The 14,976-nt window shown below is 43.0% G+C and overlaps 1 protein-coding gene across 6 annotated transcripts in view; it reads left to right on the top strand.

The window, feature by feature from the left end:
* Positions 1–14,976, top strand: part of LOC132835003 (putative Polycomb group protein ASXL2) — a 310,992-nt gene that overhangs the window by 216,019 nt on the left and 79,997 nt on the right. Inside the window, exon 1 of one of the 6 annotated variants that reach the window (XM_060854269.1) lies at positions 7,692–7,783. The exons of the other annotated variants lie outside the window; for them this stretch is intronic. Coding sequence (XP_060710252.1) covers positions 7,747–7,783 — 37 coding nt within the window. The 5' untranslated portion in view covers positions 7,692–7,746. Of the gene's footprint in view, positions 1–7,691; positions 7,784–14,976 lie in introns of those variants that run through there. 6 annotated transcript variants of the gene reach the window in all.

The raw sequence follows: 14,976 nt of genomic DNA, 5'->3' as shown, positions 1-14,976 counted from the left end.
AGGGGTATGGGTGGGTTGCGCTTCGGTGGGTCGGTGTGGACTTGTTGGGCCGAAGGGCCTGTTTCCACACTGTAAGTCTAATCTAATCTGATCTAAATTCCATCTGCTACTGACCTGCCCATCTAACCAACCTTCCTGTAGCTCCCTGTAGTCCACTTTTTCCTCACTGTCAAGTAGTCAGCCAATCATCTTACCATCCTCACTACATTTTTCTAAATCATTTATATATGTATGAAAAATAATAAGTGACCCAGCACTCATCTCTGTGGTACACCACTGGACACCAGGTCCCTGTCACACAAACAGCCTCCTACCTCCACCCTCTTCCTCCTACCATTCAACAATTTTAGATCCAGTTTGTCAAATTGCCATGGATCCCATGTGTTTGACTTTTTTCTTTTAATTAGTCTTCTATGTGGGACCTTGTCAAAGGTATATACACTACATCAACTGCTCTACTCTCATCTATACATCTAGTCACCTCCTCAAAAAAGTACATCAAATATGTTAGGTGTGACATCCCTCTGACAAACTATGCTATCTCTGATCAAACTTCGCCACTGCAAGTGGATATTAATTCTGTCCTTCAGAATTTTCTCCAATAGATTCTCTCCCACTGATGAGAAACTCACTGGTCTGTAATTCCCTGGTTTATCTCTACCACCTTCCTTGAAAAATGAAGCCATATTAGTTGTCTCGTCTTTCCCTGAGGTCACAGAGGAATTAAAAATTTGGGTCTGAGTCCTGTAATTTCCTCCCTCACCTCCTACAGCAGCCTGGGATATAAGCCATCCAGACCTGAGGAATTGTCTATTTTCAAAATCTCTGATACCTCCTCACTCCCAATGTCAAACTGTTCAAGAACCTCACCATCTCTCTTCTCAAGCTCTGTACCTACATTCTCCGTTTCCTGAGTGAAGACAGATGTGAAGTTCTCATTTAACATCGTATCAATATTCTCTCGCTCAACCTCTTGGTCCCTAATGGGTGCATCTCTTCCCCTTAATATATATGACAAATATGACAGAATACCTAGGGACTCTCCTAAATTTTATCCACTAGTGTTTTCTTATTTACCTCTTTGTTCACCTTTCTTCAGTTTCCCCCTGAAGTCTCCTCCAATGGGCTTCTGTTGTTCCCTTTGTACCTGCTCAAGGCCTGTCTTTTCCTTTTTATCCAGTCATGAACATTCTGAAATATCCAGGTCTCTCTGGGTTTGTTGCTGTTACATTTCATCCTTGAGGAAACGTGCTGGACTTGCTCACAAATTCTGTTTTGAATGGCTCCCACTGTTCTGTTGTAGACTTAGCCCAAAAATGTGCAGGTTAGGTAAATTGGCCTTGCTAAACTGCCCATAGTGTTAGGTGAAGGGGTAAATGTAGGGGAATGAGTCTGGGTGGGTTGCTCTTCGGAGGATCGGTGTGGACTTTTGGGCCGAAGGGCCTGTTTCCACACTGTAAGTAATCTAATCTAATCTAACTAGCTGTTTACTTTGGCCAGATCCTGCCTTATTTTAATAAAATCTGCCATCCCCAGTCCAAACCCTCTTATTGCAGACCAACGTTTTCCTTTTCTAGAACAAACCTAAAACGTACTGTGTTGTGGTTGCTGTCGTTAAAATACTACCCCACTGTTTGTTATCTGTCCAGCTTCATTGCCCAGAATTGGATCCAGTTACAGTGGTTCATGTCAGACCCTTTACTGTTGATATACAAATCTCTCTCAAGTACCTTTTGAAGAAAAATGCCCCCTTTAACCCAGCCTTCCCTCTGTGCAGGACCCAAAGGCCCCTGTGTGGTTGCGACCTTTGGAACTGGAGGTCAATCTGCTGATTGATGCACTGACCCCGATAACTGTGTGCAGAATGTTGGAGCTGGAAATCTAAACACCATCACTACGCCCCAATTAATGCTATCCCTATTGTTTTGCATTTATGATTACCAAAGACACCATTGTATAGTTTTTGTAAGTGTATCCCTGGTAATTCCGTTTTCAGTAGAAAAAGTTGATTATTGGAGTTTGATTGTATTAATATCGAAATATGTCCACAATTTTGAATGTAAAATCTGTTTCATATTGGCTGTAATATATTTTGCTCACATCAACAATTTTTTGATGACCATAGCCATCATTAATCCTGGAGATTTCAGCAAGATCTGTGGACCATTACATCCATTTTTTTTTTAAATTGGAAACTGCATCTTTTTAATTCAACAATGAAAGTGGGAATTGTGTTAAGAATGAGGAACCAGCCAAGTAAACTGAACTTGCCCTTTCTGGATCAGATATTGGTGTATTTCCTACCAACATGTGACAAATCACATTAAATTGTGCTGTTTCTGTTGTTCAGATTTTGAATCCATCTGATGGATAATGTCTTTGCCATTAACTGGAAACTTGAGTAAGCCAGAACATATATATCAAGGGAAGTTGTGATACTATTTGCAACAGCTGGGATGGTTTAACAAACCTGTAATTTTCCTTTCCTGTAGTTTTCCACAGACAGCCAGTTGAGTTAGTTATGTTAGTGCAGTGTGAGTGATTGAACATTCACGCACATCTGAAAATCGGATTATAACGAGAAACACTTGACCTACATACAATGTCAAAAGTGTAACAACAGTAAATCAAGTTGTACAGACTGGAAACAGAGGCAGATAGATGACCTTTAGTATATTCAGCAAACCTGATCTTCAGTATAAAAACCAAAAGGATTGCAGATGCTGTAAATCAGAAACAAAAATAAAAATTGCTGTAAATGCTCGGCAGGTTGAGCTTGCATCTGTGAAGAGAAGTCAGATTTAATTGATCTGAGGAAGGGTCATTCCACCTGAAACATTAATTCTCATTTATCTCTACAAATGCTGCCAGACCTGCAGAGTTTTTCCAGCAATTTCTATTAAACTTCAGCATCCTGAGTTTCAGTGGGACCATACATTCTGAGTCAGGATGATATATAATAGAGATTAGAATTCAGGTATAAATTAGTCTTCATTTTGAAGTCAGACATTTCACCTTTATTGCAAATTTTCAAATTTTCAAACATTTCCAATAATGTTTATTGGACTGATGGATAGTCTTCGATCATCATGCCACCATTTAGTTGACATTATGGGGTAAACAGCAGCTTTTATTGATTTTGTTTTTGTTCCTGTTTAAAAACCAGAAAGAAAAGCCCATATCTGGATTTGTCCAATGGTATGTCTGTGTGTAATGTGGTAAAAACAATGACTGCAGATGCTGGAAACCAGATTCTGGATCAGTGGTGCTGGAAGAGCACAACAGTTCAGGCAGCATCCAACGAGCAGCGAAATCGACGTTTCGGGCAAAAGCCCTTCATCAGGAATGTAATGTTCCCTACTGGACATGACAAGATGTGGGCGTCCATTGGGCATTTTCGTCAGACCAGCTTGACAGAGGGAGTGTTCAGGTGGAATGTAGCTGAATAACAAGTAGCAGGGACAATGGAATTGTGTGTGCAATGAGATGTCAGCTCTGTGCCAGAGTATTACAGATTGCCAACAGTTTTCTGGGTGGACAGTGCTTTTCCAGATGGGGTGGGTACAAGGGATGTTGGTCTTTCTGCCGAGATCTGGTCAATGGGGAGTTGTTCCGGAAATAGCACATGGTAAGCTGAGGTGAAATTGGGACTTGAGAGATGCTATAGGAGTCAGAAGGTAATTAATGAAGGGATTTGGTAAGATAATCCTGCTGGACTTCAGGCAAGAATTTCTCCAAAAATGTAACTTGCACTTAGCCAGAATACCATAAGATTTGACCCATAGGGTTGTGTATTATGGTCTGTTTTTGGTGAGGTTGAGGATGGGCTCATTAAATGCAGCATGTGACCTTCTCAATGCATTCCTGCCTCTGCCCTGTTTTCCATTTTACAGTGGGGGGGGGGGGGGAGCAGGCATTCAGCAGCCTGTTGAGGTGCTAAACTGACTGTAAGTGACCACTATGTGCTTTATCAGATCTTCATTGCTATTATATCCACTGCAGAAAAATGTCCACACTCCTGAGGCAAGGCCCTACAAGATCTTAATTGCCTTTAACTCTCCTCACTATCTCTCAATCCCAGCTCCCTCATCTTTTCACTCTCCTCATTGCTGAGATCCCCCTCTTACCTTCAGTTTGGCTTCCATTATCTCCTTAACCTCAGGGACTGGCTGTGGTGACTGTTGTAACATAGTGCTGTTCGCAGACCTACTGACCACTCTGATTGGCCAACGCTGTCTGACGTGGGACTGTCCCCTGAATGTGGGACATGAGTCCTGTGTTCAGCCATTGAAAGCTCCATAGAGCATAATGGAGCAGTCAGAACTGACTGGGCTGAGTCCCCTGCTGACACTTTGATACCTGTATTTGCTTCGAATTGTGGTGTTTATCAGCAGCACAGGTTCGAGAGCTGAGATTTACAAATGTGAAGTGGTATAGCATTATCGTTATTCATGGGTATAATGACAATACAAGAAGGCTAAACAGACAATTTTCTTTATAAACTCAAACCCACGTTTATAATGCTCACTTCAATTACACTTAACGCGTTAGTGTAACAATGAATGGATCTCAAAACCTGCCTCACCTGTGTCAGAACCACACAGGTATGTCCTGCAAATGGTCCCTGAAGCATGAAGTTACATAGCTTGTTCAAACAGTTCATATGTTCTGTTTTAATTTAAACGTAACCAGTAGCCTCAAACAAGATAAAAGTTAGTTTATTGCACAACTATTGCTGAAAGCTAACATTTAAACTGAGATACAGTTGTTAGATAAAATATAGATGCAAACGTTAATATTAGATACAGATTTAAAAAAATTATAAGTTGCAGGCTTTCTATTTGCTTTCAGATTTTCTATCCAAGTAAAGGAATTAAAATTGTAAACTAGAATTCAACAGATGTGATATTTTTTATGAATAGTTGGGAGTTATTTGCACAGGTCCCCTCAGTAAGTGAGCAGGCTTCCACAGGGAGACAATGTCTCTTACTCCTTATAAGCTCTGTGGTTATGACACCTGCAGATTGCCTGAACCCTTTCAGAAGAACTTTGATTTCTGAAAGACTTTTTTTTGGTGCTTTAGGCTGAGACAAGTCTCCCTTTACGTCAGAATTACATATTTAACTAGGTCCCTATTTTAAATTCATACATCTTGTCCATTTTTATATTTTCATATTGCTGTGGCATAGTACTGTGACGCCATCAGATTGCAGATATTTTTCAAAACTTTGTGCACCAGAGTGTTATAAGTACAATTTGGTAACATTACAGAAAAGGAGACAGTGTACCTATGGCCAGAGGACACAGAGTCAGCAAGTACATATTAACCAATCAAAGTGAAGGTTGGAGAAGATGTCAATGCAAAGACCAAAGGGGATGGATAGGCTGGAATGGATGAATTCAATGTCAGTGTAAGAAGTCAATTGTTGGATAGGAAAGAATGGGATAAGAGAAATAAAAATGTATAAAACTAAATATATTTTGCATTTTTAAAATCTGACAACTATTAATAACTAATTTTTGATCCAGTAGGTGCTGAGTAACAGTCATCTAACACTTATGACATTGTTGAAAGGGTTTTTAGGCTGACATTGACTATAGTATGCCGTGTCCCCATTGTATACCTTTTATGATTATCAAAGGTAGCATTGTATAATTTTTGCAAGTATATGACCGGAATTTTAATTTTTCATTTGTTATTGGAGTTTGACTATTAAAAGTGAGCATTTCCTACTATTTTGAATGCAAAATCTATTTTATATTGGTGGTAATGGTTTTTGCTCAAAGTCAAAAAATAATTTTCTGGAATTTAATTTGTATATGGTGTACAAGCATATTTCATTCAGTGCAGCATAATTCATTCAGTGCAGTTCACTTGTGAACCTATATTCCTACCATTATTCTGGCACAGAAATGGAACCATTGGGTTCTTATGTAGAATTATCACACTGTGATGCCTGCCTTGAAGAAGTTTTCCTCCTCTCTCTACAAGAATCTCAGCGAGTCCCTCTCCCACTGCAACTCCCAGGTCATTTCCTCTGCCCTGAAGCTCTTCTATGCTCCTCTCTCCCCGCCCCCACCCTCCTCTAGCTTGTCTCTCCACGCTTCAGGCTCACTGCCTTTATTCCTGATGAAGGGCATTTGCCTGAAACGTTGATTTTACTGCTCGTTGGATGCTGCCTGAACTGCTGTGCTCTTCCAGCACCACTGATCCAGAATCTGGTTTCCAGCATCTGCAGTCATTGTTTTTAACCATACTGTAGTAGCACTCTGCCACTTTTGAGACATTTTAATACCACAGCTGGTCAAAAGGTGTAATTAAAAACCGGAGAAGTTTACATGGACTGTTCAAATATATGTGTAGACATTAAAAAAAAGTCCTTTCCTTCTCCTTCCAAACCTTCTGGGAGAGAGATTGAGTTGCTGTAGCAACAACCACATTTCCCTGCATTTTGTGATCGGGTGTTGAAAATTGTGTTGGTTTGTTTTCCATCTCAAGGCTGAGCAAGAATCATTGATTCTTAGCATCTACTGATATTCAACCTGTTTGGCCTCATTAGGAATGCACTGTCTTTAGTGAAGTGGTACTTGAACCTGGGGTATCAGACACCTCCTTTTGGACATTTATAGTGGAAGGGTTTGATGGCAAGAATGTATGACTAAAATTAGATTTTGTCAACAGGATGTGTCCACAATGTAAGAGTCTGTCAGTTGTTGTTGACAGTGTCAGTGCTCAGTGATACACTTTCTAGGTGAGTGCACAGCAGGCTTTTTACTAGAAACTGGCACCTGTGAGTACAAAATGTTTTTCAAATGCAAGATACAGGAAGTAAATACAATGCAGTGACTGTTACTTCTTCCCCTGTCCATCGAATCTAGTTCCTCATTCACTGTTCTGATTGTTTGTCAAGACTTGGCTAATTAATATTGGCAATTGATTGTTGAGCACAAATTCATAAAGCATCAGTAAAAGGGAAATAATGTTAAATTGGTCATTTCCCATTCGTGTTGACAGTTTGTGTTTCAGAACAAGTGATTTGGGTACAACAACAGCTCTGTGGTTTTCAGCTTTCAAGATGCAAACATTAATCCAAATGACGCATATTGGTGCCTGAATTTTGTACGGTGTTCAGCCGTTAGCTTCAGTGATGTTGAGAAGAAGCAAAGTGAAGAGTCTGGTCATCTGCTCTGACTTAGCACCTCGAGACAGTGGCTCTGACAACAGCCATGGAATTGGACAAAGTCACCAAAGACAATTAAGAGACTCTAAATTCAGATGACTGATCTATGTAAAGGGGTAAGGGGTGGAGCTTGGAGTTGAAGTCGAAGTCATTTTAAAGCAATGTCACGATAGAGATTTGTGAATCAGTTATAAAGAGAAAGGCACAATGTAAAAGGTTCAATTAACTCTGAGAGCAATTGGCTCCATTGCACATTCAACTTGTTTCCAAAATGACAAAGTTATCGTTTTATTCTGCCTGCAGCATTTTCAACATGACATCATGTATTTCTTATTCTTCTTGGTACAGGAAGTTTGCTGATAAAAATCAACAACCACTTCCTTATATGTACAGAAATAAAGTTACAGAAAGCGGAAATGTCACTTTTTTTTCAAAGAAACACTTTTATTTCGCTGACATAAACTGCATTACTGTGCTATTCAACCAATCAGCTTAGGAGGTGGAAACGACAAAAGAAAGAACAGCAGCAGCTTCAACCGTTCAGAGGTTTAGTCTGAAAAAGAAAATGTTACATAAAAACTTTTATTCTGATCAGTACAAAGGTAAGGAGCACTGTTACTCAGTTGGAAACTTGTGTGTTTTAGAAAATCTAGTCTGTTAAAGTGACTAATATTTTAAACATGCAGAATCCCACTTGTCGTGGTTGCTATGTGGGAGGAACCCAAACTCATGTTTTCTTCAGTCACTTTAACTCTAACCTTTTTTCTGAAATGCAAATAAATCTGGCATTTGTGTGCAGTGCTGCATTCTTTCTTCACTAAAGCTGAAATTGTTTTCTATCGCTCCTGAGGCCGGATTTTGAAATTCACTGACCATATGTTGTAACACTGAATTTACAGCAGACCTGAATGTGACCAATCATTGCAGAAATAATACAGCAGCTTAAAAATGCCTCTGAATGGAACAGAATGAACATCACGTGGAGAAATTGTTGAATTTTTAAATTTGTAGCAAATAGCTCCACACCTCTCTTGTGTCTGATATTGCAGAGTGATCTTGCAGACTGGCAGACCTTGAGAGATCATGGACACAGCTACAGTAGTTTGTATTGTTGTTCACTGCAGCTACCATCAGGATAATACTTTGATACTAGTGGCAACTGCACAACGAGTGGAACTTGACATCTTCAGAATTGCACTTCCCTTTTATTGGCCAGAAAGAGAAATACAGTAACGATGTAAACATTGTGAATATTGATCACTGAAATGGTTTAAAAAGGAGGCTCGGGAGCAATGGGCAAGCAGTTGGTAAATGGCAAAGCTGTTAGGAGTTCAATTATGTTTAACATTCCACTAATTTTAGCACAATTTCATTTGATTCCACCCACAAAATGTCAATATTAGCACTGAAATTGTGCAGGATCCATACACAATGTCAGTATTTTCTTATCTGTACTGATCACATTCCCAGAGTAAATGTTCTGGTAATTTCAAATTTTTTTTTGACTAAGTAATGAATTGAAGGGGTTTGTTTTATATGATTAGGGTGTGAAGTTGAATTTTGATGAAACCAGGTGTCTCTTTATAATACCTGCAGTTTATTTTTTAAGCAGACGTTGAGTTCTCTCAACAGTCTGTTGGCTAATTACATAATCGGGTGGAACTCTGTCACAAATTTTATTTCCAGTTTGCACCGAACAAGCAGACCCCAGCCAGGGTAACATGCAGAAAGCCGCTACTGACATTGATAAGTCAAGGAAATGCAGAGAATCTGCTTCAGAATGTTTCATAGTGGCTTCTGCTGGGAAATGTGTACATGCAATTGTCAATAGTGGCAAGACTGCTTGCTCTGTGGCTTTGATGATATGACTATCTTGTCAATACTTAAAGAACTGCCTGAGATACAGCAGGTCCCTCCCGTCAGTCTTGTGCTAATATAACTTCATCGTGAGTCAACACCTTCAGGAAAGGGCAGTCATGCATTGAATGGGCAGCTGCTGTTAGCCATCTCACTATAAAAGTGCATAAATAATTGGACTGGTGTGATGGAAATAATGCGTGCCTACAGTCTCCTATCAATCAGGGAAATAAATCACATAATTTGGTCATTATCGGTTATTTAAAGACACATTCCTTCAAGTGTAGCTGTCGTCCACACTGCTGTGTGCCAATTTCCAATGCTTTCTTGCACAAAGCCAGCAAAATGTGATAATCTTGACAATGCAATGTACAAATATACACTGTGGTTAATACTGAACTACAGAACAGGAAGCATCCAGATTGTGTATGGTCAGTTTGCTGATGGGGTTGTGCTAATCATGGGGATAATGATTTTGGACTCAGTATCCCTGAATTGAAGAAGAGACAGTTGCTCAGGAGTTTTCCTCTTCAAATCTTCCTAATGACCTCTACTTGGGTGTGTAGTGTTGGGATTGCACTCCCCTCACTAACACTGATAGATCTATGGCCATGTCATAACTAAGAACCTGGGAAAGAGATGAGAGGGCTAGCAACATGATAATCCTGTTGAAATAGATGCATTGAAAGGGAACTGAAGATACAAATTGGAGAAAGAATTAATATATTTATTAAAATGGCCTACAGTGATAAAAGCAGTTGCATAAGAACATTTATGTTAGTAGGAGTAGCATGTTTAAACTGGAATTACCCAGGCCTGTTTGAACTTTATAATCTTCTATTTTAACCTCCTAAGATGGTACAAATCCATGTGAACTGAAAATTAATGATCCGTCATCAGAAATATCCATCTTGGGAAGTGACACTTGAAGTAAACATAGTTTCTTCACTGTTGTGTTTTCACTGCTAGCTCTATGGGATTACCTTCACCAAATAGACGACTGGATAATGGGATTAAAATGGTTAGGTGCTTGTTTCTGACCAGCACAGATTGGATGGGTCAAATGGCCTTTTTCTGTGAAGTAGACTTTATGAGTCCATGATCAACTGTTGGAATTCAAGAAGGAACTAACTCTACGAAGGCTGGTGTCCTGTCACCAAGTGACCCTTTAGTTACATGTGGACAGTACACGACACTGACCCGGGTAGCACAGAGCCGGGTAAACAGCACTCCTGACACTCCTGTTTTATTTTTTATTCATGTACACATTTAGTTTTATTATAACAAAGCAATTTGTACACTCTAACGTTTAAAATGGAGCAATTTTCTTTTCCTGTGAAATAAAAGAATTACATTAGAGAGTGTAGATTCCAATATGATTCTACAGGTTGTTACTCCTCCATCTGCTGTGGGGTTCAAATCGATTAATATTTAAAAGTTTGGTTGTACAGATGTTGTATCAATATACAATGCATCAACATGCTAAGTACAGCCAGCCCTCAAAATACTCAATAAACCCACCACACTTCTATGTCTGTTAGCCAGGGCTTCCTGATTGGTCAGGGATAACAGCCTCAGTCAGGGAACTCATTCTGTGAGGTCCACATGCCTGACCTTGTTACAATCATTACATTCCTTCCCCTCTGAGTCCTGGAGCTTTTCCTGCAGTATTTTCACACCAGGTCCTGCTCCTCTGACTCTGCCTCGGATCCTAGCGCGGGGAACTGGACTGTCGCTCACCTCTAGCACTTGGAGCATCTTCCAAGAAGAAATTCCTCATTATCTTCAGGCGGTGACGGTGTCAAGGCTGTGATATCTGCTGTGTCCTTCACATCCTCAGAGGTTTCTTTGACACTTGGCGGAGGGGGAGAAGCCACGGGGTCTGACAGACTTTCTGGATGTTCTGAGGGGCCCGGGATGGTTTGCTCCTGCCCCGGTTTGTGGATTTGCAGCTTTCCTGTGGTCCACGTGCTTGTTCAGGCCCCCCTCACCTTCCTGAACTTGTACATCATGGGACCTGACCTCGTGTTGACCATGTCTCTTACCCATGCAGGGCCACTTCTATGGTTTCAACACCAAACTTCATCCCCTGAAGTAAACTGTCTCTCTTGCTTAGAGATGGCATCTGGCTGGCTTTGGCATTCTGCTGCCATTTCACCATCCCCCACCCTCGGGAATATCAGGTTTAACCTGGTGCAGAGCCCTCTCCTCATCAGCAACTCTGCTGGAGCTGTCCCTGTTGTTGTGTCAGGGTGGTTCTATAATCGAACAGAAATCGGGACAGTTTTGTATCTAGTGTAGCTGCAGGCTGTTTCTTTAAGCCTGTCATTAACATTCTGACTGCTGTTTCCACCAGACAGCTGGGTGCTGGATGGTATGGAGCTGTCCTTACATGCCATTCGACTTCAGGAAATACTTGAAATCCCTGCAGATAAATGATGTCTGTGAGCAACACTTCTGCAAATGTGTTGCTGGTCAAAGCACAGCAGGTTAGGCAGCATCTCAGGAATAGAGAATTCGACGTTTCGAGCATAAGCCCTTCATCAGGAATAAGAGAGAGAGCCAAGCAGGCTGAGATAAAAGGTAGGGAGGAGGGACTAGGGGGAGGGGCGATGGAGGTGGGATAGGTGGAAGGAGGTCAAGGTGAGGGTGATAGGCCGGAGTGGGGTGGGGGCGGAGAGGTCAGGAAGAGGATTGCAGGTTAGGAGGGCGGTGCTGAGTTGAGGGAACCGACTGAGACAAGGTGGGGGGAGGGGAAATGAGGAAGCTGGAGAAATCTGAATTCATACCTTGTGGTTGGAGGGTTCCCAGGCGGAAGATGAGGCGCTCCTCCTCCAGCCGTCGTGTAGTTGTGTTCTGCCGGTGGAGGAGTCCAAGGACCTGCATGTCCTCGGTGGAGTGGGAGGGGGAGTTAAAGTGTTGAGCCACGGGGTGATTGGGTTGGTTGGTTTGGGCGGCCCAGAGGTGTTCTCTGAAGCGTTCCGCAAGTAAGCGGCCTGTCTCACCAATATAGAGGAGGCCACATCGGGTGCAGCGGATGCAATAGATGATGTGTGTGGAGGTACAGGTGAACTTGTGGCGGATATGGAAGGATCCCTTGGGGCCTTGGAGGGAAGTGAGTGTGGAGGTGTGGGCGCAAGTTTTACATTTCCTGCGGTTGCAGGGGAAGGTGCCGGGGGTGGAGGTTGGGTTGGTGGGGGGTGTGGATCTGACAAGGGAGTCACGAAGGGAGTGGTCCTTGCGGAACGCTGATAGGGGAGGGGAGGGAAATATATCCTTGGTGGTGGGGTCCTTTTGGAGGTGGCGGAAATGGCGGCGGATAATACGTTGTATGCGCAGGTTGGTGGGGTGGTAGGTGAGAACCAGTGGGGTTCTGTCTTGGTGGCGGTTGGAGGAGCGGGGCTCAAGGGCGGAGGAGCGGGAAGTGGAGGAGATGCGGTGGAGGGCATCGTCGATCACGTCTGGGGGGAATCTGCGGTCCTTGAAGAAGGAGGCCATCTGGGCTGTGCGGTGTTGGAATTGGTCCTCCTGGGAGCAGATGCGGCGGAGACGAAGGAATTGGGAATATGGGATGGCGTTTTTACAGGGGGCAGGGTGGGAGGAGGTGTAGTCCAGGTAGCTGTGGGAGTCAGTCGGTTTATAATAGATGTCTGTGTTGAGTCGGTCGCCCGAGATAGAAATGGAAAGGTCTAGGAAGGGGAGGGAGGAGTCTGAGACAGTCCAGGTGAATTTCAGGTCGGGATGGAAGGTGTTAGTAAAGTTGATGAACTGTTCAACCTCCTCGTGGGAGCACGAGGCAGCTGCCGATACAGTCATCGATGTAGCGGAGGAAAAGGTGGGGGGTGGTGCCAGTGTAGTTGCGGAAGATGGACTGTTCCACATATCCTACGAAGAGGCAGGCATAGCTGGGGCCCATGCGGGTGCCCATGGCAACTCCTTTAGTTTGGAGGAAGTGGGAGGATTGAAAAGAGAAGTTATTCAGGGTGAGGACCAGTTTTGCCGATACAGTCTTCAGCAACTTGGGTGTTGTAAATGATGCTGGAAATGTTTCAATCATTGTCTCTGTGTTTGCCGAAGGAACTCTCTGCACATCCAGCCACTTCCAGTGGGTGTCCACAATGACTGAGAATATTGAGCCAATGAAAGGCTCTGCATAAGTGACGTGTAACTGAGTGCAGAGTTTACTCGGTCATTCTCACAGTGTGGGGGAGCTGTTGGTGGTAATCTTTGTCCCTGTGGGACCCTGGGCGCTGCGTCACCAATACGGCTGTGTCACCAACACGGCTGTGTCACCAATACGGCTGTGTCACCAACACGGCTGTGTCACCAATACGGCTGTGTCACCGACACGGCTGTGTCACCGACACGGCTGCGTCACCAATACGGCTGCGTCACCAACACGGCTGTGTCACCAATACAGCTGCGTCACCAACACGGCTGGGTCACCAACACGGCTGTGTCAGCATCCAGTCCTGTCACTTCTCGCCAACATCTTCATTTTGGAAACCCCTGGATGACCCTGGTGGGGTTCAGCCAGAAAATGGTGGTGACCTTTGTTTAGGACAATTGTTCTTACTCCCCATAATAATGTGCCGTCCTTGACTGTGATTCTGGGCTCACTGTGTCCAGAAAGATTTCGGTTCTGGACGTAACGACCCTTTTTGTTTCTCCTACCACCACCAGCTGTTTTAGTTTTGCCCCAACCGGATCATTTTGTGTCAACAGTCTGATATTGTCAGCGGTGATGGGAAGGCTGTCCACAAAGTGTAAAACCAGAATGGTCTCCTCCAGTGGCGACACTGTCGGTTGGTGTATCTGCCAGTGGGAGGCAGCTCAAGACATCTGCATTTACCACTTGGCCTCTGGGATGGTGCTCCAACCAGTAATTGTTCATATTGAGAATAAGGGCCCACCACTGAATTTGACCTGAAGCTATAGGCAGCAGGGTCCTATCTCTTGAAGTCACCCTCTCAGGGGTCTGTGGCCTGTTAATGTTACAAATTTACATCTGTGCTGTCAGACAGTTCCACAGTCTTGGTAATCCTTCCCTCTCTATCTGGGTGTGTTTTGGGTCAGTGTCAGCCAGAGTCCAGGAAGCATACGCTATTGGACAATCCTCTCCACTGGGCCAATAGTGAGCCAACACAAGGCTGATACTGTACGGGGCAGTATTGCATGTCAGCACCACATCTCACTTTGGGTCATAACAACTTAGATGGTAATAGCTGTCTCTTCACTTCCCTATAGGCTACATCTTGGCTACAAGATCATTTCCTGGGCTGACCCTTATTCAATAGCAGATGTGATAGAAGTTAGGTTATGTATGAATTTTCCACAATAATTCACCAACCCAAGGAAAGGCCTGAGCTCTGGTACAGATGTTTGATCGCCCTCACTTGATCTTCCAACGGGTGTAACCCAGTCTTGTCGACTCTGTAGCCCAAGGAGATCACTTGGGATGCCTGGAACACAAATCTTTCCCTGCTGAGGCATTTCGCTGCCTTGGAGAAACATTTAAGCACTATGTCCAAGTTCTCTAAGTGCTCTTTATTGGTCTTCCCTGTTATTAGCACATCATCCAGATAAATGGCAACCTGGATAGGCCTTGTAAAATGTTCTTCATTGTCCACTGGAAAATGTCACAGGCAGACGAGACCCCAAAAGACAGTCTCATGTATATTGGTAAAATCCCTTATGGGTATTGACTGTAGCATACATCTGGGAATCCTCATCTAATCTCAATTGTTGGTATGCATGGCTCAGATCCAGCTTTGTGAGGGACAGCATCCTGCCAGTTTTACATATAAACCCTCAATGTGAGTTATTGGGTATCTATCCAGCTGTGAAAAGTGGTTTACTATTTGTTTAAAATTCCCACAAAAGGTGAACCAACCTATAGTGCTTCCCATTCAGTACAACTGGTGCTGTCCATTCCACA

Source organism: Hemiscyllium ocellatum, chromosome 3, assembly GCF_020745735.1.
Source record: "Hemiscyllium ocellatum isolate sHemOce1 chromosome 3, sHemOce1.pat.X.cur, whole genome shotgun sequence".
Lineage (NCBI taxonomy): Eukaryota > Metazoa > Chordata > Chondrichthyes > Orectolobiformes > Hemiscylliidae > Hemiscyllium > Hemiscyllium ocellatum.
Note: the sequence above shows the minus strand (reverse complement) of the source record. Positions and strands in the feature narration are given on the sequence as shown.